The following is a 23,143-nucleotide window of genomic DNA, read 5'->3' on the forward strand; positions in this document are numbered from 1 at the left end:
GAGTCCCATCTCTACTCCCACCACTGGCCTCCGGCCAAGCCTCCTGAGGTGGCCCATCACCTCTGCTGGCCTCAAGGTAAGCTACCAGAGGGTCTCCCTTGCTGGCCTCCTGTCGACCCTCTGAACTGTTTTGGCCCCTGTGCTGGCCTTCTGGTTGGCTCCGTGAACTGCTTAGTCCCTGCCACAGGCCATCTGGCCAATCCTCCAAACTGCTCCTTGTTTCAGACTCTGGCATCATGTTTTAGTTTTACTTCCTGTATCTTATTTATCTTAAGCTGTTGCACCGGCTTGTTTACCCATCTATTGCCCTTTGTCCTAATCACCCTGTGTGTATTTACAGACTCAGTTCTCCCCTTGGCCTTTGTCATAACGTCTGTTATCCTTCCATCGTGTTCCCGTTATCATCCCCATTGTGTCTTCTGCTTATATTTATATTATATTGGGGCCACATTGCATAACTCGTGACACACTATGCAGGATGTGTTCCTCAGAGGTACAAGGAGACAGCCTTGATGGGACCAAATTAGGTATAATTTAAAAAAATGTAAAAAGTTTTCATATTGCGCTATAATAATAATGGCAACCAAACCTGTTGTTCTGGGTCTTTTGTTATAGACTAATCTGAGAAATATTCTTTAGAAGCCGTTTGCAACAGAGCATGCAAATCCTTGGCAGGTGACTGGTTGAACCATCTGTCACTCTTGAAGGATAACTCACACCTAAAACATGTCTGCACCTGCCACTAGGTCCTCATGCATGTAAGTCGTTTTGTTCAACAAACCGTTGTTTCGTCACAGGTGCATGGCTTTAGGTGTTATCACATTCTTTCTTCACAAATTCCTATTATTCACCCAACTTCCCAAGGAAATTATTGTTCAGGACCTCTTACCAGTGCTTTTGGTTCAAAATGTGCTTTTTAAGAATAATTTTGACACTGACATTCTGGTCATTGTCATGCTGATGATCTTTTAATCTGAGCTAAATATGCAATTTTTCTGTGAGACAACCGATGTCGCTCAGAAATGCTCGCCCAAGAAATACAAATATGATTAAATAAATCTGGAAATTATATGAAAATATGGAACTAATTGATCCTATGCCAGATGCTTTAAGAGCACTAGATTAGACTAGATTCTGATTCATTCAGCCAGGTAAATGGCCTGATATTAATATAAATAATAACTGTTGTGGAGCCCACTTCTTTGAAAGATGATATTGTACAACTGTAAAAGGTTACCCTGAATTAAGATCAACACACACAGTTTAAATAAATCAGACAATAATTGTATACCTGCTGACTCACAAGAATGTGAGTACTAACCGGTTTAGGATTAAATCCTTAGGAATTCTACCTTAATGCAGCTTTAAAATGTGCTTTTTGGCTTTTATCTGAAGGGCTTTATACTAAAGGTGGCTCTTACATCTCTGACCTGACTGAACTGGACCTCCAGTCTAATGTTACTTTGCCAGAAGAATGTGATTTTGTTTGATTGTGCCCACTGAGCTTTCATTCTCCCACTTGGATTATTTCTGCTTCTAGAGCAGCTCAGCCACAGAGCAAAATCCAACTTTTCGTTTCTCCATTTCTTCCTCTGTTTGAACCAACTGGAACCATGTTTTCTGTCTGTGCCTTTGACTGTCTGAGTGGCAGTCTTGTAATAAACGTCTGCGGGGGCAGCGAGCAGCATCAGAGAACACCTGTCGAAAGGCCAGGGCAGCAACTCTAATAAAGAGGAAAATTAACATCCACGCCAAAAGAAAATGTGTTTACAGGAGCTACAAGGAGAGAAGTGGTGGTGGGAGGATTCAAAGGATTTGCAAAGAAACATTAATGTTGGGGAACAAATTAAAAAATTTTCTGCAGTAAACAACCGCACGACCCAGATCACATTTCTGAAATTTTATCTTTAACACACCGTGCACACACACTCACTCGCGCGGTTCCCTGTTTGCACTCTTGCTTTTATCTGGCAGCAGTCATAGTTTATTGCACTTTGGGCTTTTTTATAGGGTGACTCATGACTTGGCTTCATGGCTTTTGGATGGGTGGCACTACAAAAGTGCTTTGATTGAGGCAATTAAGCCCAAGGCATTTAAACTACTTTGACAGGTCCCAATTTGTCCAAGGTGAACTCAGATGTGACTGACTGGGGCTGGCTGCTGGGACTGTTGGAATGCCACATAAACAGCATTTGATGCAAGAAACAATCCTGATGTGTTTCGCTTTAATTCCAGGTCATACTCATAAAATAAACGTCCCCAGTCTGAATTCAGTATGTATAGCGAGAGGGAAGTTACACAAACAGACACAGATACTTTGATTTTAGTATAATAAAACTACATTTACTGCTGGGTGTACTGTGGTAATGTTTCTCCACACAAACACGTGGAAACAAAAACTGAATGTGTTTTGCACGCTTCTTCAATCATTTCCCCGCTTTACAAGCCACTGAACTTACAGTGATGATTTAGAATTTGTTCATTTCACTCAACAATTAGGCACGGTAGTCAGCTGGATTTTTCTGTCTCACCTCATCTGCCACAAACTCGGAGTAGTAATGGCGTCTGTAAGAATTTTACAGTATTATTCCAGTGAAAAGGAATCATGTCAGTGTCCTTGCTGGCAATTTACTGTGCCTTTGAGAGCAAACAAAAGCTTCAATTCAAATAGCAGTCCTATCTGGGTGTTTTCTATTGTAAAGAACCTACAACCTCAAGGAATCAAGTGTTCCCCCATGAGAAGGCACTTGAAGATGGTGGGGACAAAAAACATCAGCTTAACAGGAAAAAACCCTCTAGAGTAGTTGGGGACAAGGTCAGAAAAGAGAGAAAATGCACTACAAACTGTGCAAACTATTGGACGGAAGAGAGAGAGAAATTAAATAATATTTAATGACAAAAAGTGGGGGTGAAGCAGAAATGTTTGATGCATCACAAGAAGTCCCTCAGTAGCATGAGCCATTAGTTATAGCTATGGTAACCGGCACTTTGCAGTTACCCGAGCCATCTGGAAAAAGCCTAATTAAGTATTTTTCACTCTGAACATGATCTTAAAAGCAGAGGGTTGTGCCTTTAAAACCTGTTTTCACAGGACAGGAGTGTGACAGTTAAGTAATTATTTAAACCAGCTCTTCATGTTGTTAGGTTTGCTCCAAGACACAAGAATTGTGGGTTGGAAGCTGCTTCCTGAGCTCACTCAGTCAACCATTCGCAAACTTGAAATGACAATTATCAGTTCATCTTGATACTCCCAGGTTTTGAACACTGCTTAACAAACCATAGCTGCAGCACACTTTGCATACGACGGTGTGCACATTGTTTTCCTCACTATTGATTCACTTTTTTCTGAGTTTAAAAGATCTGGTTTTCTCAAGGCTGAGATAAAAACATCAGATAGATGTAATAGATTTAATACATTTAGTAAATTCCTTTTTGATCTTTTTGACAAGCATGTTTTTGTTTGTCTGTAATTTGAGATACTATGTTTCTGGGTAAAGATATACTACACACAAAAATATACATTAAAAAATCAGCTCTCATCTTCAGCACAGGCAGCTGATGCCAGATTATGGTTTACTCAAACTGCCCAGTTGTAGTAACTGGATGGACTGAACAAAGACAGGTTTGCAGTGTCTCTAATTGTCATTTTGGTAGATGTAATTATTGTTGTCAGCAAACACACTTGTGAGCTGGTAAGTCTTTGAATTGCTGATCTGCAGCAGAGAGAAGAGGTAAATGTTACCTGCAGCGTCCTTCAAACAAAAAAAGTATTTCTGTGGGAAGTATTTAAAACATTGCATATTTTCAAGGCACCTTGACAGTAAATGGAGTTTTCTTTTACCCCTTTCAGCTTAAGCACTGCTTCTGAGGCTTTTCAGCCTGCCCATGATTGGAAATGTATACCCAATCTTTGTTAAATGTCTTTTGGTGTGTCAGCTGCCTTGGCAGCAAATAGTTTGCGAAAGAACAAGCAGCTCCTTAACACCCTAAAGAACCAGAGCCAAAATCTCTGTTCATTTTAATATTTACTGCCATTTGAGCACAGTAGGTGCCTGAACACGTTTAACTGCAGAAAGAGGTGAGTTTGTATTTTAAGACCTCTATTTGCCATTTTCAATAGACCCCTGCAGAGGTTGCAATGGAAATATTTTATTTTGGATCTACTTTCTTTTGGCTTCCTCTTAGTATTTTTGTTTTATTCGACCTAATCCAGAACTTTTACATTTCAGTTCATCGTACAGTGCAAAGTGTAATTATGTAACGCTTGATGTGCTAAATTATTTCAAATGGAGATGTTAAAGTATGCAGCCACTTGCTATAACCACCGCTGCAGCTCTTCTGTGTCGTGGCCTGCTGCTCACTTATGAGCTTTCTGAAATCTATTAGCATAGCAGTTATTTAATTTTGGTTGGTTATCACAGATCGTACATTTTCCCCTTAATGCCTAGTGCATCATATTTCATACACAAGTTTTTTTTTAAGTTTTTGAGACTTTAACAACATCGGTATGACCCCCCCCCCAAAAAAAAAGGCACAATAAATTGCACATTGCATTTCTAAGCAAACCAAACGTGCTTTATTCTTAAAAATTGATGGAAGGTTTAAAAAAACAAAACAACAAAATGCTTCAATTACAAAGAATTTGAATATTCTGGCCATAATTTCATGGTTCAGACTTTAAATGATTATTACTTCCAATGCTAGCCAGTACCAAACTGAGATCTCAACATCCAGCTTTGTGTTTTAATGCCTCCTAAATTCATTCAATCACAAACAGCCCAGCAGAGCCCTGCCAGGAACATAGACCCTCTCATATGAGACTCACAGACAGTTTGGACTTCAACATTCTCCTCAACCATAAGAATGAACAGCAGCAAGGCCGTTAGATCCTCGCTCTCTATATTGTTGAAATAGGATACCTTATAATTACATCTATTGAACACGCTGCTTTGCACATGGCTTCTTGAGGCTCTTATTGACTTGAGAAGGGGGTTTATAAGAGCAAGTGAGGCTGTTGTCAACACTTGAATCGCTCATTTCTTTTTCCTATTTCCTGTTATTGTGGGACCAAATGATATTTGGCTTTAAACAGTCTTGGAGCAAGAAGAGCAGCCATATAAGCTTCTGCTTCAACACATGTGGCTGTTCCAGAGGTACTTGAAGCCCTTGATTCTGAACCCCACATTCTCCTGCTAGTATCTGAGAACCTGTTTTCTGGCTTACGTTGATCATGTGGTGTCTGAGGCACGACACTGTGCTCTTGATGTGAACAGATTTTATTTTTGAAAATTTGGCTCATCCAAATTCAGACTTGCTGTCAGAAACACCCACATTCTCCTCGTGTGTCCATGACTTTTTCAGGAAGTTATTGCTTCACATGCTCAAACTCTTAAATTTATTGATGCTTGTAAACAAAGGAGTTTGATTCTGTTGCTCCCCCTGAGGTATTAAGAGCACTGATGACTCATGCAGTGAAATTTCACCCTCCGGCATTGCACTTGTAAACCATTATTATCATTTTTAATTTGATCTTTCAACATAGACACGGCTGATTTTTCTGACTTTGGTTTCAACCTGTTCTTATTTTTGCATGCTTTTTTTCAGTGAGGGGGCCCTCGTGATATTTTCACTTACGGTTGGACCAGCCTTTGTGGCATTTTAAATGTGCACTGGTGGCTCTGATCAAAGCACAATCCACATCAATATCATTCAAGCACATGTAACTTCGGTTCAGTGTGTGTTGTGCTGTGACTGTCCTTCAGTGGTCCTGTTGGCATTAACCTGCATGTTAGCCACAAAAGTTATTCTCATTACATATGAAAGATTTGCTACCAATCCACCTAAGCCGTTAAAGAACACAGTAGTTTAATACAATGCCTAGTTAGCACAATCATGATTTTCACTCCATACGTCATAAAACCTCTGCACGTAGTGCAACACTCATTATAAGCTAATGTGTCATATGCGTAATCATAAGAACCAAAGTACAACCATGGCTGTAGCCACAGTCTGTCTTTTATCTGCCTCAGCAGCAGACAGCTAAGCAATCTAGCTCTTCTATTTAGATGCTGTGACTCATAGTGAGTGAGTCTGCTGTGGCCACAATCAGTGGGGTCACTTACAAAATGCAGTATCAAAAAACAGCTTGGGCTCTCTCTATAGATCAGAGGGAAATCAAACTTTATTATGACACAATGAAAACTATTTGGTCTGTGGCTCTTTATTTGATCATTTCCTTCAAATGCGCCAAAAGTATATTTCTTAAAAGTTTAATAAAACTAATCCGATCTTGTCGGATTTTGGAAAATGTTAGCGCCTGGTTAGTAGTTGGATAGCAGACTGTCTGGTCAGATCAATCCCCAGATATTTCTGTGTTCCCCATGTCTCAAAGAGCAAGATGGGCAAGATACTAAACCCCAAGTTTTCCCTGATGTATCCATCGGAGTGTGAGTGAGTTAGATAAAAGTGCTTTTGTATAGATAAAACCACTATGTGCATGTATGATAATGTGATTGACACTAGAAGAAAGTGCTTGAGTTCTCAGAAAGGAGTAGAAAGGAGCTATAGAAAGCCTGGTCCATAACACCATAAACCTCCATTTCATCAACAGGTTGGGGATGCCAGTGCAAGATTGCTTCGAACTGTAAGCTCTCAGGCCTTTCATGCTTGGTTACTTGGTAGCTTGAAGGAGCAAAGACAGAGGGCAGGGTGGGTGAGTCAATTAGTGTGTGAAATAGATATCCTCTGCTTTTTTCCAGCCCAGCTCTGCCCTGAGCACAAAGTGTTCATCTGTCAGCAGTACCTAGACATGAGGAGAGTGTTCGCTGTTGTTTGTGCTAGCCTGGTGACCATCTCGTCTGATTATATGGTGCCTGAGGACTCTGAGGTAACTGTGTCATATCTCTATGGTGACTGAGAGCTTAATTCAATTCAATGGGTATGACACACTAGTTTTTTCCCCCTTTTAACCTTAGAATAAAGATTTTCTAGAAGCAGCCCAGTGCTTAACTATTTTTTTTTTTTGCATTTTTAATAACCCAAGATTTTGTGCCTATACAAATGGCAACTAAAATAATAATAATAATGATAAAAAACATTGGAAGATGTATTCTTCCCAAAAAGGACACAAAACTACGCCAGTCTCCAGGCGTAGATTTGTGTTTGATCAAAACCAATTTGTAAGTGTTTAAAGACCCTAACTAGATGTGAAACTGTTGGAAATGTGGCAAGCAGCCCTATGATTTCAAATCCTATGATTTGTATAAGAAGATACCCTTCCTTAGTCAGCGCTGTTGCTAGGCTTTATTTATAAGACAATCAAATCCTAAACAAATGGTGCCGAAAAACCCAACGACAGTGTTTTTAGTTATTTAAAGTATTAGCTTTTATTATGAAAGTCAAGATGTACATTATTCTTTATAATAGCTTACGTTTTAAGTGGTTAAAACACAGGGCGTGTGAATTGAATTTGGTGGATAGTGAAAATAGTGTTTGATTAGGCAGGTAGCGAATAGTGATTTGTCACAAAATTACATCTGAAAAATACAAACCCATTTCCAAATAAGCTGGAACGTTGTGAAAATTGCAAACAAAAACAATGCAGTGATAAGCAAATCTCATAAACCCATATTTAATTAACAAGAGGATACACGTTCAATGCTTAAACTGAGAAAAATGTGGCATTTTAAGAAAAAGATATTAGCTCATTTTGAAATTGACTGCAGCAACACATCTCTGCATGACAAAAAAGTTGGAAGAGAGCCACGTTTATGCTGTGTAGCTTCCCCTAAGTCTGTAAACATGTGGGAACTCAGGAGAACGGTTGCTGGACTCGTGGGAGAGGAATGTTTTCCCATTCTTATTTGATATAAGATTCTTTGTCTTCTTTGTCATATTTTTGGCTTCCCATGTTTTCAGACTGTGTCATTTTACTGACCTGTTGCCAAATTATCTGAAAAATGTCCCACCAGCTATTTATGTACCAGAAATTGTTGTAACTTGAATTTCGTTTGCCCTTCACCAACTTTTCTGAGACATGCTGCTGTCACCAAATCCAAAATGAGATAATATTTTCATGAAATATTAAAATGTTTGAAATGTTTACGAGCAAAATGGGTTTACAAGATTTGCAGATCTCATGAACCCATTGCATTTTATTTTTACTTGAATTTTACACAATGTCCCAAAATTCTGGTAACTGGTAGTTTGGTAACTACAGTAAATAAATAAGCTTTTCTTTTACAATTGTGCCTTTCTCAGTAATTACTTATATTACTTGCAGAAGCATAAGGTGCTGCGAAAAAGTATTTGCCTCCTTCCTGATATCTTATATTTCTGCATATTTGTCACACTGTTTTAAACATTAGACAAAGATAACCCGGGTAAATACAAAATGCACTTTTTAAATGATGATTTTATCTATTAAGGTAAAATAACTAAATGCAACAAGGTCTTGTGTCAAAAACGAAACCCCTATACCCAATAACAGGTTGTGCCAATCTTAGCAGCATGGACTGCAATTACACATTAGCAATAACTGGCAATGAGTCCTTCACATCACTGTGGAGGAACTTTGTTCTACTCTTCTTTGCAGAATTGTTTTAATTAAGCCCCACTGGAATATTTTTGAGCATGAACTAATTGAGATGTTATGCCAAAACATCTCAATTAGATTTCAGTTTGGACTCCTTGTGAGCTCATTGCTCTTTGTGTGTATTTAAGCCATTCAGTGGCGTACTTTGGATCATTGTCCTGCTGCATAACCTCAGTGCACTTGAGTTCCAGGTGATGCCGTCTGCCAGGATAGAGTCTGTTCGGTAGAGAGTTGCCAAAGCCTTGATGCAGGAAAGCAGCCCTAGACCATCACACTACCACCACTGCGTTTGACTGTTGGTATGATGTTTTCCTTATGAAATGCTGTGCTACCTTTTACGTCAGGTGTAACAGGATGCAAACCTTTCAGAAAGTTCTGCTTTTGTCTAATCAATCCACAGAATATTCGGGAATCAAGTTGTTTTTGGTAGATGTGACACAAGGTTTTGTGTTCTTTTTGGTCAGCAGTGATTTTCACCTTGGAACTCTGCAATGGATGCCATTTTTATCTATTCTCTTTCTTAGTGTTGAATCATGAAAGCCTTAGAAATGACTTTGTAGCCCTTTCTAGACAGAAAGATGTCATCTAATCACAGTTAAATAATGATATATCAAGAAGGGGCAATTACCATTTGAAATCGGGCAAACTAGGTTTGTATTTACAGAATAGTCAAGAACAGTGTTTAAAGTATATTTTTCTTTTACAAATACTACATCAAAACTATTATCTTTTTGTTTTAATATAAAACATTGTTAATAGCCTTAAGTGTGTAAGAAGTGCAACTTAATAAATAGCTTGAGGACTTTACAAAAAGCAAAAAGCTTATTTACTATCATCTAAAGTGACAAATCTAAACATCTAAAAATTGGTCTTTGCATCTCTGTTGGCAATTAAAAATGGGAAAACCTTCTATCAATAATGTAGGATTATAAGTAGCGCACGCACAGCCTCAGTTAGTGTCTTGCATGTATTATTTCATGTTACACTGATACCTAACCATCTGTTACTTTGATACCTGAGAAAATTATTCATATTAAACAAGGATATGTTTTGCATCTTGCAAACTCTTTGCAAAAACATTTTTGACCAATTTTCTGTGAACACGTTTAAGAATCAACCACAGTACTCTTGTATTAATTTGTTGGAACCCAAGTTGACATTTCTTACATTCTTCTTTTTGGCATGGTGTGATGACGATGCAACAAAGTTCCGGAGACACTAAAAATTGCAGAAAATGTGTCTTTTTGCTAATTTTGCAAGCACAGAGCATGAAACAAAGAGCACATGTGAGGAGTAAAAAACTGCAGCTGGTGACTGAAGAAGAACACATTGCTGAGTGAACCGGGTTCTTCAAACGTCTGTGTCCAGCGGGGGAGGGAAATCGAGACACGGTGACAGAGAGTCCTGACTGTGTGTGGAGCTAATCCCAGTGTCTGAGTCTGTGTCTGTAATGTCTAGAGGGGACAGGGTGTGTTTGAGTTTCACTGTCTGAGAAATGCCGCACTGGGTCTCACTTTTCCCTTGGACTGTTATGGGCTGCTCCTCCTCTGTGCTGTCCGTGATTTGCAATGAGCTCAGCTGGGCGGCTAGCTGCCAGCACTCTTGATCCTTAGAAACCAGTGTATTGTCAAAGTACTTTATCTGCTTGTCTATTTCAGCAGCTTGGTTGTGAATGGAAACACCGGTGAAGAGGCTGTGATTCAGTTCGCCCCGCAGCCTCTCGATTTCAGCAGTATAAAATGCTTCGTCTGTGTCAGCGGGGATCCAGGAACCAGTGGCCATTCCTTCCTGGTCTTCATCTTGAGCCAGAGCGAGGCTGTCCTTCCTAAGCTCAGCGTCAATTTCATGGGACAACTGGAGGATGAGTTCCTGGTGCCTCTGAACCTCCATGTCCAGCTGTACAACCCCATCGCTGGTGTACAAGTATTCTTGCAGCTGCTCCTCAATGTGTGCCTCGGAATTTGGACTGCAGGCCTGAGCCAAGGAAGTCTCCGACTTGGTTTCTTGCTGGACTTGCAGCTCAATCCGCTCAATCTCTGAATCTAGCTCCCTTATCCGCTGGATCTGCTCTCTAATTGTGTGGTCCTGGTTGAGAATAAGTTGCACCATCTGGTCGATCTCCTCTGCACCTAGGGAGCTTTTGCTCTCCATATGAAGTTTCTCCAGCTTTCGGAAAGCTTTTTTTACCATGCGCTTTTGTTTTTCCGCTGGCAGAGACTGGGAATACTGAGCACGACCGTGCTCACATCGCTTCAGCTTGGCCCCTTTGCACTTTCCACCTTTCTTAGCAGGCTGAGGCACGAAATCACTGGTTTTAACTAGAATAAACTGTATGAAGGGCCTCTGATCACCCCAAGCATACCAGAGTCTCAGTATTCTGGTAAGAGGTGGCAAAGCTCTCTCGAAACCCTTCCACCGTTCAACGAGACAGAAGTCTTTGGGTTCTCCATCCAGTAGCCGCTTGCTCTCTGGGACTGACTTGTGATCATCCAGCAATGCCTGAATCATATCTGCACATGTCGTATGCTTTGTTACTCCACAGACAACCTTCTCTTCATTGCAGACAGTAACTTGGATCTCCTTTCCTACCACAGGCTCTGCATCTTTTGTCCTATGCAGAAGACAAAAAAACAAAAGTTACAACTTTGGCTATGCATGAAAACTTGGAAATGCTTTCTTAAGTTAATGCTCTACAATGTTTACACTCTGTGACATTAAAATATAACCCTTCATGTTTCATTGCATTAAGGCGGGTTTGGATTGCTGGTCGTGTTTCCTTCCCCTCACCTCCAACCAGTTGGGGCAGATGGCTGGCCCCCACTGAGCCTGGTTCTGCCGCAGGTTTCTTCCTGTAAATATGGAGTTTTTCCTTCCCACAGTCACTAAAGTGCGACATCTGATTTTTGAAGTTTTCTCTGTTTTCTCTGTATTATTGTAAGTCTTTAACTTGGTGTTGTGTTTTGGTGCTTTATAAATTGAATTGGAATACATTTTTAGTGATAGTAGTAGTTATGTTCACAAATTCAATTCTAGACACGTGCATTTGGGGATTAGAAATGCTCCTTTCTAGACAGCAGTTCAACAAAAGGGTTAAAAAAAATGTAGTTAGATAAATAATCCCAAAAGGAAATTTAGACAGCCATATTTCAACATACTTGCCATCTGAAGTAAAATAAGTCTCTCTCTCTATAATACTTTAAAAGTTGTTTTCCTATTCTAAGTAGTATGTTTTTATGAATGCATCCTTATTTGATGGCTTTCCATTAGGTCAATGAGCAGAAAACTACATTCAGTCATTTTGTGCTTCCTGGCTTGATTCTATTACTGTTTCTCATCGTCTTACTCATCAGAGATGATCACTTAATGGTTCAGTTCTGAGCTATTTAACCTCAAGGCCCTCATTAAGTTTTTGCATGGATCGTAAAACCTGTTCAAAAATTGACCTCTGATGGGCCGAAGATATTCATTTTTTACATCCTTAATGAACCACCGGTAATATTCAGGACCTAATATCCAGTCATTAAATGACGGCCACAAATAAGAAGATAACATCACCAGACATTTAAATCTGATTTCAGGATAAAGAATGATGTATCACTCTATTATTTATATGAAAGATAACATGTTAGGAACATTCTGCGATTCATGTGTTTCATTAGGGAATCTCTGACTGCCAAGTTTCTGTATTGGTGAATTATTTAAAGTTAAATTCTAGTCTTCAGGGAAAAATAAGTGACACATAATACTCCTATAATTGCAGACAGTTTAATCGCAAAGAAACCCAGAGAAAGATTATCCACATAAAAATCACAGACACAAAAAAGTAGAACTCCTCCTTTGATGGTTTAACTGCAGACTGATTTTTGTGGGTTAAAGGAATGTTGGTCTGTGGTTTTTCAACCCAAAAGACAATACTTCTTTAGTCAGTTCACAGTAATAGAGAAAAACATTCTTCTAATCCTGGATAATATCACATCTACGAATAAAAAGAGGTTGAAAAAATTAGCCTTAAATAACAAAAGCAGAAAACATCAACAAGGAAATCTGGCTGTAGCTTGTCAGGAAATTTGATATAGTGACACTGATGGGTAAAAGGAATGGGCCAACACACTTGTCTGGAAGTGGGATTTTCATCTAAGCCTTTTAAAATTATATTTCACTTTACTATCTACTATCAAAGTTCAGTGTTGTTCCTCAGGTTGGTATGCAGCAATGTCTTCACATCTAAACCCTACATCATGTACCTGCTTTGCCTTTATTTGTTCTGATAACCTTGGCCGAATGCAACTTATGCTAATTTACGTCACCAATGCGGGAGGAAGCAAAAAAACCAACCAACCAAACCAAAAAAAACAAAAAACAAGCCACATCCTATTAAGATAGGATACCCCAACCTGCATGTCTAAGACATTGTGTATATTATTCAAAGGGAGAAAGAGGCTTATCTCTCAGTTTGTAGATTTGACAGACTGATACCACAATGTATTGGTTCCCACATAACACATGAACACCCAACTGGAGCATAGTGTAAACATCTGGCGAATAAGGTCTCAGGAATGCAATTCATAGGTTGGTTAATGGTTATTGAGACTCTTGGAGAAAACCGGAGCAAAGCAAATACCTGAGCTATGTGTAGGCCAAACAATTCCAACATGCCTCAAGCATTTAATAGACAACAACCCTTGTTGCTTTGACCATGGAATTTCCAACTTCACCCAATACAACACAGCCCCAGTGCTACTGCTGCACAGGAAAGAAAACAGGCGGTGTACCCAGTACACCGTACATAGTGGCCACATGCTTAAAAAATGAGCTTATCTGACACAACAGCTCAACATCATAGAGCAGGCAATATGTGTTAGGGCATGAACCATGGCATCAACTGTGGCAAGTTTGTGGTGTGTTTGAAAAAGTCTTATTATAATATAATACAATACATTATTTCACTTTTTAACCCATTACTTTTATTAAACATAGTGTCGTTGTCAGCTTAAATTAAAATGCTATGTACAAAACAAATTCATTTGGATGAATTACGAGTGGTAAACCTGACCAATTATGCATATTTTATTTATTATTGATAAAACAATACTTAAAGGTTACTTTCACATGTGCATTAATGGGTCAAAACCTCTCCCACCTTCTCAGCATGTGATGAGGAATCCAAAAATCAGAGCAATTTCATTATATGGGGCCAAAAAATATTTTGTGAGCCACTGTTATACTGTATTGCAAGGATGAAAGAATGGCTGAGGCAAGAAGTGCAAGGGCACGAAAGAAGAAAGGTAAAGGAAAAGGGAACAAAATTATAATTACATGTTCAGTGCAGCATAGCTATACTACACATCTGTAAATACACAATGCAGATGTTTCCAATAAACCTGAACCTGTCACACACTGTCCTCATTTCTAATCTTGCAGGCGAATAAACATGCTGTACATACACTGGCTATTTCAGAAAGGGTGACCCAAGGCCACAGCTGTGCAGGAAGACAGTACAGTTAGGCAGGGAAACACCTGTATTTGTCTCAGGCCACAATCACCAGCACTCAGGCAACATCCTGCCACTATAGTTTTATGCACTGTAGGAGGAAGGGAGGAAAAGAGATTCCATGTTGCTCACTATGGTTACTTTTAATTTTCATTCTACTGTGAAGAAAGAGCTAACAGTTTCTATTATGCGTTATCACTGGAACACATTGGAACTGAAAGCAAATGATTTATTTGGACGAAAAAGAAATAAATATTTCATTTATTCATGAGAATGACTTTTATGAGTCTAATTTAGTTTCCAAATTAGTTAAAGGAATATTTATTGTTAGAGTTCTTTGATTGTTAAGGTCCAGATACACATGCTGCAACTAATGCCAGTGTGAATTGACTTGGAGAATGTCTAAACACTGTAGCTTATGCAATGCAGCCAAAATGGCAAAGCCTCAATGATTCCCAGCAGTTAGTAGATGTGAAGTCTGTGTCCTGCTGTGGCAGAACTTATTGAAAGCTCTTGGTATCCTGCTTTGCATTTCTGCAGCTAACAGCATTATCACTTACATTTAAGGCCCCTGTAAGCCTCAGGGTTGTGAGTCAACTGCTAGTACATCAAAATCCACATAAACTCCCAGCAATTCCTGGAAGTTTTCTGTCACTGACACAACCTTGTAAACAGTACCTAACTTGCACTTTTATGGCTTTTTACATTGCTTCTTATTGAGGAAAACAGCAATTTTTATCAGGGTACTAAAGGGTATTAAAGACGGCTGTACACTAGCCCCTCAGCCTAAACGATAGCATATTTTTTCTTTAAAGCTCTACCTCATAGAACAATGATTCTTCTGCTGTGTTTATTTTGGAAAGAATACTGCAGGAATATGACTCCATTAATGGCAACTTGAATTGTGCTGGCTTAGCCTCACAGACATCACCACTTTGACTTACTGTACTGGCTGAAATGTGGTTAACCAGAACTTTGCGGTGTTTTTTAAGAGCAAACAATTAGATGCATGGCAAACTGTTAGGACTCTGACAAGAGATACACAAGTAGTGCATGCACTGCTGCGCTGATTGCATCGCACCACATACTTTATGAGGGCTGTCACTTTGGGTGCCATTTGATATTCATAGCTTGGGATTACACAGCAGTTCCAGACGCAGCAAATGAGGGTGCCTTCATAGGTCACACTGCTGGGTGGTAAATGACAAAGCTGACACTGATAGTGTAATGAACTCAAAGCTAATGTTGAATTACAGCTTCAGATGACACATACTTTCAAGAAAAACTAAAATATAAAGCCCTTATGGGTGAAGACGGATGTTGCACGGCAACTGGCACAGTACAGGTTCGACTTTAAATTCACACTTGAATGAACCCGAGAAACCTGAGCAGACCCACTTGACCTCACCTTGAACTTAGAGGCAGAGATATCCAGTTAGAACTGGGACGTGCGGGAGGAAACTACCCACACGTCTAAGTTCAGTTTAACCTTAAATTATAGGAATTTCCGTACCAGCTTCTGTGTTGGATGATTACGTTACGGCTGCATTGCGGTAGCATATTGTAATGCTCATAATGACAACCTGGAAGGAATTAACAGTTCCCACTTGTGTGATAAGTTTGCAAGGTACAAGTTACCACAGAGGCCTGTATGCTGGTGGTTTGAGCAAGTCATAGCAAATGACAGAGTTATAGCTCTAAAGTGTCCCGACATGTTTTGGCAGATCAATGACGAAAAAGAGATGCAAATATGCTCAACAGAAACAAAGCTTTGATAGCAGATAGGCAAACATGTCCTTTAGCCTCTGCTGTCAACACGTCTCACTATGGAATCGTGAGTATATTTGGATTTGATTATATTTGCTGCTGATAAGATCACAGGTTTGCTTTTACAGCTCAAAACAGTCCTGAGTGAAACGATCAAACTTACCCCAGATAGATTAATTCACCTTCTATGCAGCATCAACCAATTCAAAATTAAAATCTGTGTGATTTATGCTAACGCCTTCATTTTGTTTGTGGTTTTCATAGCTGTAATACCTCATAATTAGCACTTAACACGAGGTTGATGGAAAAGTCATGAATTTTACTGGCATCTTGATCTGTTCAGTTAAGCCAAGCTAAGTACAATCAAATAAGTAAACATAAATCCTCAAATCACAAATGCTAACCTCAAGTTAAAACCAGAAAAAAAGGCCTATGTGCAATCCAACATTTCTTACTTACTCATCCTGATTTTATGACTAAACTAATGCTGACTGGAAGAACAAGTTCTGATAAAAAGTTGTGGCTGACTGGATCAACTAGAGATGAAGTGAAGACATTTTTCAGCTGTATTTCCTTTAAAAGGAAACTGAATGTGCGCTGCAGGATATGACACAATGCACTGCAGACTCATGACCTCTGCACTTTTTTTTTCTTCAAAAACATAAATGTCAATAATATCAGACAAGCGAAAGGGGACAATAAGAAGCTTGCATTTGCATTTCCTACACTAATCAAAGTTTCTCTTTCTTCGAGACCAACACTTGTAGTTTATCTAACAAATTATAGGTTTGACTGGTGTATATAAAACAATAGGGGTTTACTAAAAAAGGTAAGATATAGAAATCCAAGCCAAAACAAATAAATCATACTAGTCTAAAGTATCTACAAAGTGTCTGTCTGGCTTGGCTTTAACACAGAGAATGCAGAAGAGAAACTATTGGATGCTGGACAGGAGACGTTTCCTCTTGTTCTTATCTGAGGATAAGAATGAGGGATTGCTGAGGAAATAATGTGACTTTTTTATCTGGATATGTTGATCTCTGGGAAGACTCCTTCCCTGATAAGCATCTGTGAGCAGAGACACAACACACCCTGTTTGTTCCTTTCCTATGTGAAATCGCCCACCCCTATTATCTTTTGCCCACAGGAAGTATCTAAATCACCATAACAACCCTTTCTCATTAAAAGAAATGACTTCCCCTGTCCTTTTTAAACACAAACTGTCTTTTTTTTATTGCTTTCAGCAGCCTGCAAATTTGTATTAATCTAGCAATGTTAAAAACTAATTAACAATGCTATAGTGGTGGCTTAGTGCAAGTGGTCACTACATTGCTTTGGTCACATAATTCTGAGGCTTGTATTTCCTGTTGTTTGAAGGATCAGACTCCCTGATTTTAGTATGGAATATTCCAATATTTTTTACATTTACCAAATCAACATTAACGTTTTCTTATTTTGTGAATATTTTGATGCTTCGGCTTGCTCCGACTGCACATGTTGTCAACATCCAGCTCAAAGTTTCACCTCGAGTAGGAGCCAGCTTCAGGTGTCTCCGAAGTGAAGCGTTTGACATGTCTAAAGATCTAAACACTTGAGATAATTATAGGTGCCTCGATGATAATTACTATGCAAGAAAAAAAAAAATAAGACAGCCACTGGAGACAACTTCAGTCAGACTGTTTGAAGTTATCAAAGATAATTCATCTCAGCTCTGTGTGATGTGAAAATGCATCAATTCTGCTGATGGTGCCTCTGTCAAAGTGTTGTAATTTAGCACTGTACACTACCATACCTCTCAGCGTTGTTGCTGTGTTTGGTGTTAATTGAGACCCTTAATGAGTAAAGCTAATTAAAACCCTTTAACTTTCCTTGTCTTGATCTTGGCAGCAAGGGATTCAATCATGACCTAGATACTCAGAAAGAGAACTCTGTTTACCAGCTCTGCACAACAAAAGTCTGTAGTCAACAAAAGAAGCAGAATGTCTACACCAATAAGAGACGACAGCTTGTGGCTCAGTAACTCTACTTTCCTCCTTGCCTTTACAGAACTGTAGCTGGACCCCAGCTGCAGAGAGAAGCACATCAAAAGGCCAAGCTACGCTCTTAGGGAAATTGCAAAAAGCAAATTATGGTAATACAGATTACATGATCTCTACTACTTTGTACGTGTACATATGTGTGTGCGTTTTTTTATAATAGCAGAAGAAAGTCCAAACGTTTACAAGCTAATGTACAGTAGGCCTGCAGTGTTGTAAACAAACAAAGACCACCACTAAAAGGCACATCACTCATTGGCACACTGATAAAATCGTTCATGTATAGTATTAGTAAAATTAATATATATTACTCCCCAAATAGTATTAAGGAAATTAAGAATGAATTGGTTTAAGATAGTAATAACCTTGATGAAAAAAAGGACGCTCAAAATCTCATATTCCACGGAAGTGTATATTATTTCCTTGGAATTCAGTATGGAGGTTTGTCAGTTTTTCTAACTGGACCGGGGAGACATCATTTTTTAAAACAATAATAATAGTCAAAAAGATGATATGCAGAACTAAATTAACAACTTAACTGCGTTTTATTTTGTGCTGCTCATTCGTAGTTCGATGCGCGCCGAGTTGAGCGTAAATCGTCTCCCTCACGCATTTCATTGTAACGTCTTTTTTTAATGCTCGAAGTTGGGGGGAAACACACTCAACAGGTTTAAAGAAAGCTCATACTCATCTGATCAAGTTACCTGTTTTTCATTCGGGCTTTAAGGAAGTTTTTTCCAAATGGAGCCATGACTCAGGAGCACAAGAAAACAGACCGGCGATCCAAAGTGAGTTACAGTCCAGGCATTGTAGGACGTCGGACACTTATCGGAATGTTTCAGAAAAGTTGACGGGTGTCCCGGGTGCAACTCTATCCGCCCCATCCGAAAAGCGGAGGGAGGTGTTTCCTACAGCCAAACGAGATTTAATGGTGAAACTCTGCCCCCTTCCACCTGCAGGAACAACCTGAACGACTAAACGAAACACTTTCTTCAAAAGGATACTCAGCTCTGCAGAAATACGAAATAACGTAACAATTAGAGAACATTGTAGATTATGTTGAAATATTAGCGGAACTATAATATAAAATATAGAGCAGATAAGGCACAGAATAACAGCATTTCTTTTCATGTATCCACCCTGCTGACGACATAAAAAAAAAGCTGTAATGTAATGTTACAACATGTTTACATTACAACCCAGGAAAATGTAACATGTTGGGTTTTGATAAATGGTCTTCCTTTCTGGATCAACAAATGTTACATTGAGATGAAACAGCCTGTTTAAAAAAAAAAAGTCTAAGAGTGTTTGACGCTGTAAATCTCTCAAAGAGCACGTGGTTTTTCAAGCTGTCCTAACACATATTGAAATTATTTAATTGTTTTTGGGGGTTAATTACTAAATAGGGTAGCCACAAAAACACACAGCTAAAACAACTGACTGAGCATTACTTAAACTCATCGTTGAAAGTGATTTTAACATTAGTGTAAATGCTGAGAGCAACAGCCTCCACACTGTATGTGATTTAAACACAATTAGCTTCTTTCAGAATGTAAATGAACTGACTCGTCATTTTAAAAACACTCTGAATCTTGTCCTGACATATGGTACATCATAGAAACTGAGTATTTAACAGTATTCCCTGAAAACATGTCTTGTCTGACCATTTTTTAAATTTAAATTTACAATAATGGGAATACATTTCATTACAGTGGAGGTCTCTCTGAAAGTGCTGTAACAAAGTTTAAAGACATGATCCTTGCACTGTTATCTTCAATAATACCATGTACTGACTCATGATGCGAGCAGCTACCTGAATCTTACTCCTTCAGAGACAGATTATCTTGTTACCTATGTAACAGCCCAACTATGACTCAACAAAGCAGAGAAACGTACAGCTTTGTATAAGTCACACCTGTCTTAAAGCAGGCAACTTTTAAACTAGGGAGGAAATGGCATTTCACTAAATTAGAAGACCTTCTTCTGATCTGGAAAAAATACTTTGCTACTCTTTAAAAAGCCCTCAATGATTAGACATCTGATAGAGGAAAACAGTTTCTGTTCAGCAGAGCAGCCAGGCAAAGAGTCAGAGCTCTGCTGACCCAAGTATTCCTTTGACCTTAACTGCTAATGACTTCATGAATTTCTTTACAAATAAAATTAACCATTAGGGGAAAATTCTTCTGGGTTCTGGGCTGGGATCAATACTATTGACAGCACATGCTTCCCTTAGACAATGTTAGTAGAAATAACTGCAAAAACTTTCATTGCTATGTTGATAAAACTCAGTTTCTCATGAAGGCAGGAGATACAAATCAATTACTGAACCTTCAGATGTGCCTAATAGACATGTAAGCCTTGATGGTACTACCTTGGGCTCCAATAACACTGCAAGGAATCTTTGATATATTCACTTATTCTTTCATATATCCTTCAGTGTGCATATTAAAGGTATTGTTACGTTCCCCTGAGGGGTCTAGGCGGTGAGGGGGAAGTAACGAAAAGTGTCCGGGTCAGAAAAAGGAGACAAGAAGGTATGAGGGTTAAATTAAAGAGTTTTATTAAAGTAGCTCAACTAAAAGAGACGGACAAGCCGCTATCACCATTTAAGAAAACAAACAAAACTCAGGCGTTGGTCAATAAAGTAAAACGTAAGCCAAAAAGAAAGAGCAGCTCACTAACTGCAAATACACCAAACACTCAGCTCACTAGCTGTAACCACACAAACATACAGCTCACTAGCTGCAACCACACTACTGGCACTCTGGCCCAGAGCTCACCTTTCCCTGGGCTTAAATCTCCTTGATTACTGACGAGAGTCAGCTGCACAAAAGGGAAAGGTGGCACCTCAGGCAGAAGAGGTGGTGGGACACGCCCACACAGGCACCTTCAGGAGGAGGCCCTGCTAGGGCCGTAACAGGTATATATAGGACTACCTACAATGACTGGACTCCTGTAAATAATTATTATCTGCTCGTTCAGAAGCTCCCTGAAAAGGTTTTCATTTGATCCAGATGTTATGGTTGGGCAGATGTGGGGTTTTCTTCTTGGTCTGTCTTTCTTTCTCTCTCTGCTTTGCCTCCCTATGTCCACTCTCGGCCTGTGCTGTCTTTCTTCTGTTCAAGTTTCCTGATCCATGCTTCACCAAGGAGTTCTACAGACATCATCTGAGCTTTGAAGACAGAAGGACTCACCCTCATCTCACCTGCCTCCCCACTTTCCACCAACCCACTCACTACTCCTAAGGTATTGTGTCTGTGTGCCAGCAGTCCCTCTTAAATCCCTGTTCAAGCAAATTACAAGTAAGAATTTTCTCTCACCTCTAATAACTTACAGAGACTTACCTGCATGCACTCTGTCTCCTTCAGTAGAGACTCCCATAAAGGTTGTAGCATTCTAAGTCACTCACCTACCCTTTACTATCTGTTCAATAAACACGTTAAACCCATTAATGGTTGTCGGTGTCTGCTTCTGCAGACACATTTGCAGTTAAATGTTACATCAGAAGGCTGCAGTGAGAATTCTGACAGGGACTAGAAAGAGAAATCCTATTTTTCTACATCGGCCTCTCTTCACTGGCTCCCTGTTAAATAAAGAAGTTAAAATTCTTCTCCTCACATACAAATCTTTAAAGGAGAATTTGAGGTGGAACTTTCAGCTATCAGGTCCCTCTTCTGTCTCCTTGAATTTAATCGTTATTTATTATTAATCTCTGGCTCTCTCAGCATGTCTTCATCCTGTCTTCCTCTCCTCACTTACAGCCGGTTGTTGCAGATGGCCGCCCCTCCCTGAGCCGGGTTCTGCCAGAGGTTTATTCCTGTTAAACGGGAGTTTTTCCTTCCCACTGTCACCAGAGTGTGACATCTGATTGAGAAGTTTTTCTCTGTATTATCAGAGGGTCTATAAACCACATTGAGGCAACTGTTGTGATTTGATGCTATATAAATAAAATTAAATTGAACTAATTTGACCTTAATCGGTTCCCAGTTTGGGAGACAGACAGGTTCTTCACTTTTAAAATTAGGCTTAAAACTTCCCTTTTGATGTAGCCTATAGTAAGGGCTGGATCAGGTGACCATGGACCATCCATTGGTTAGCTGCAATAGAGTTAGGCTCCCAGAAGGCTTCTTCTTCACTTACCTCATCTCATGTTTTTTCCTCAGGCTCAACCGGTCACAACAAATGGCTCCCCCTTTACAATTTTGTGCAACAAACAGTGTTGGTCAAGTTACTTGAAAAAAGTAATCAGTAACTAATTACTGATTACTTCCCCAAAAAAGTAATCCTGTTACTTTACTGATTACTTATTTTCAAAAGTAATTAATTACCTAGTTACTTAGTTACTTTTTAAAAACACGATTTACAACCTGAATAGGTAATAAAGCGATAGATCTTTCAGCCCAATTCTACTTTTTCTACATAATCCATCATACAAAATGTTATCAAACGGAAAGGTCCCTTTTTAAAACTTGTTTTATTATTTTTAATCTTTTAACTTTATGCATCAAGCAAAAATTAAATTATATGCAACATTCTCTGACTGGAAGAAATTTGTTTAATATTTAAACCTATTTTCTGCACATTCCAGCACATAAAATATTTTTTTGTGTGTGTTTACACTCAGTCTTTCAAATAGATGCAAGTAAAACACAGCAGAAAATAAATAAAATCAAAGACTCAGCGGTCCTGTTGCTCTATTTTCACCTGTATAGCAGGAGTAGGGTAGGCGGAGGTTTACCCTGGTGCAGGTGTGCCGCAGCAGTCAGTGGAAGAATCCACGAGTTTCTCTGTGAATTTCCCATTATGTCGTAGCGCACTCTGTGCTTGCTCGGAAGTTTCGGGGTTTTTTTGCTGTAAAAAGAAGTTTTCTTCCCACGCACGATGGACGCTAATGTTTTTGTCACTTTTTATGGGATCAAACTCAAAGTAAGGTCAGTACTTCCACGCTTTAAACGCTGCACGCTCATACTCTCTCCCACAATCGATATGTGATCCATTGTTGATCTGCACACAGCTGTTGCCACGAACTTCGCACGTCACTGTCATGAGACATTCTCGCAAAAAATCACGGTTTTAGTAACGCAGTAACGCAGTAACGCAGCGTTCCTACGGGAAAGTAACGGTAATCTAATTCCCGTTTTTGCAATAGTAATCCCTTACTTTACTCGTTACTTGAAAAAAGTAATTGGATTACAGTAACGCGTTACTTGTTACTTGTTACTTGTAACGCGTTACTGCCCATCTCTGGCAACAAAA

General features: G+C 39.2%; 1 protein-coding gene across 1 annotated transcript; it reads right to left on the reverse strand.

Annotated features, from left to right (window-relative positions):
• Positions 1 to 7,026: 7,026 nt before the first annotated feature.
• Positions 7,027 to 18,746, reverse strand: rassf9 (Ras association domain family member 9). The gene is made up of 2 exons (XM_085283003.1): positions 18,592 to 18,746; positions 7,027 to 11,204 (listed from the first exon to the last, which is right to left on the reverse strand). The coding sequence occupies exons 1-2, from the start codon at positions 18,636 to 18,638 to the stop codon at positions 9,944 to 9,946; spliced, it is 1,308 nt and encodes a 435-aa protein (XP_085139129.1). The 5' UTR covers positions 18,639 to 18,746; the 3' UTR covers positions 7,027 to 9,943.
• Between the last annotated feature and the right edge of the window lie 4,397 nt (positions 18,747 to 23,143).

This window comes from Mchenga conophoros, linkage group LG7 (genome assembly GCF_057382185.1).
Source record: "Mchenga conophoros isolate Kocher_MC1m ecotype Shallow Benthic linkage group LG7, M_conophoros_male_GT1.1, whole genome shotgun sequence".
NCBI classification, from domain to species: Eukaryota; Metazoa; Chordata; class Actinopteri; order Cichliformes; family Cichlidae; genus Mchenga; species Mchenga conophoros.

Bases quoted from the DNA above. Each gene is read 5' to 3' on its own strand.
- rassf9 (XM_085283003.1), bottom strand. From the start codon at position 18,638: ATGGCTCCATTTGGAAAAAACTTCCTTAAAGCCCGAATGAAAAACAG. The intron at 11,205-18,591 runs GTAACTTGATCA...TCTTCTGCATAG, and splicing joins AAAGCCCGAATGAAAAACAG to GACAAAAGATGCAGAGCCTG.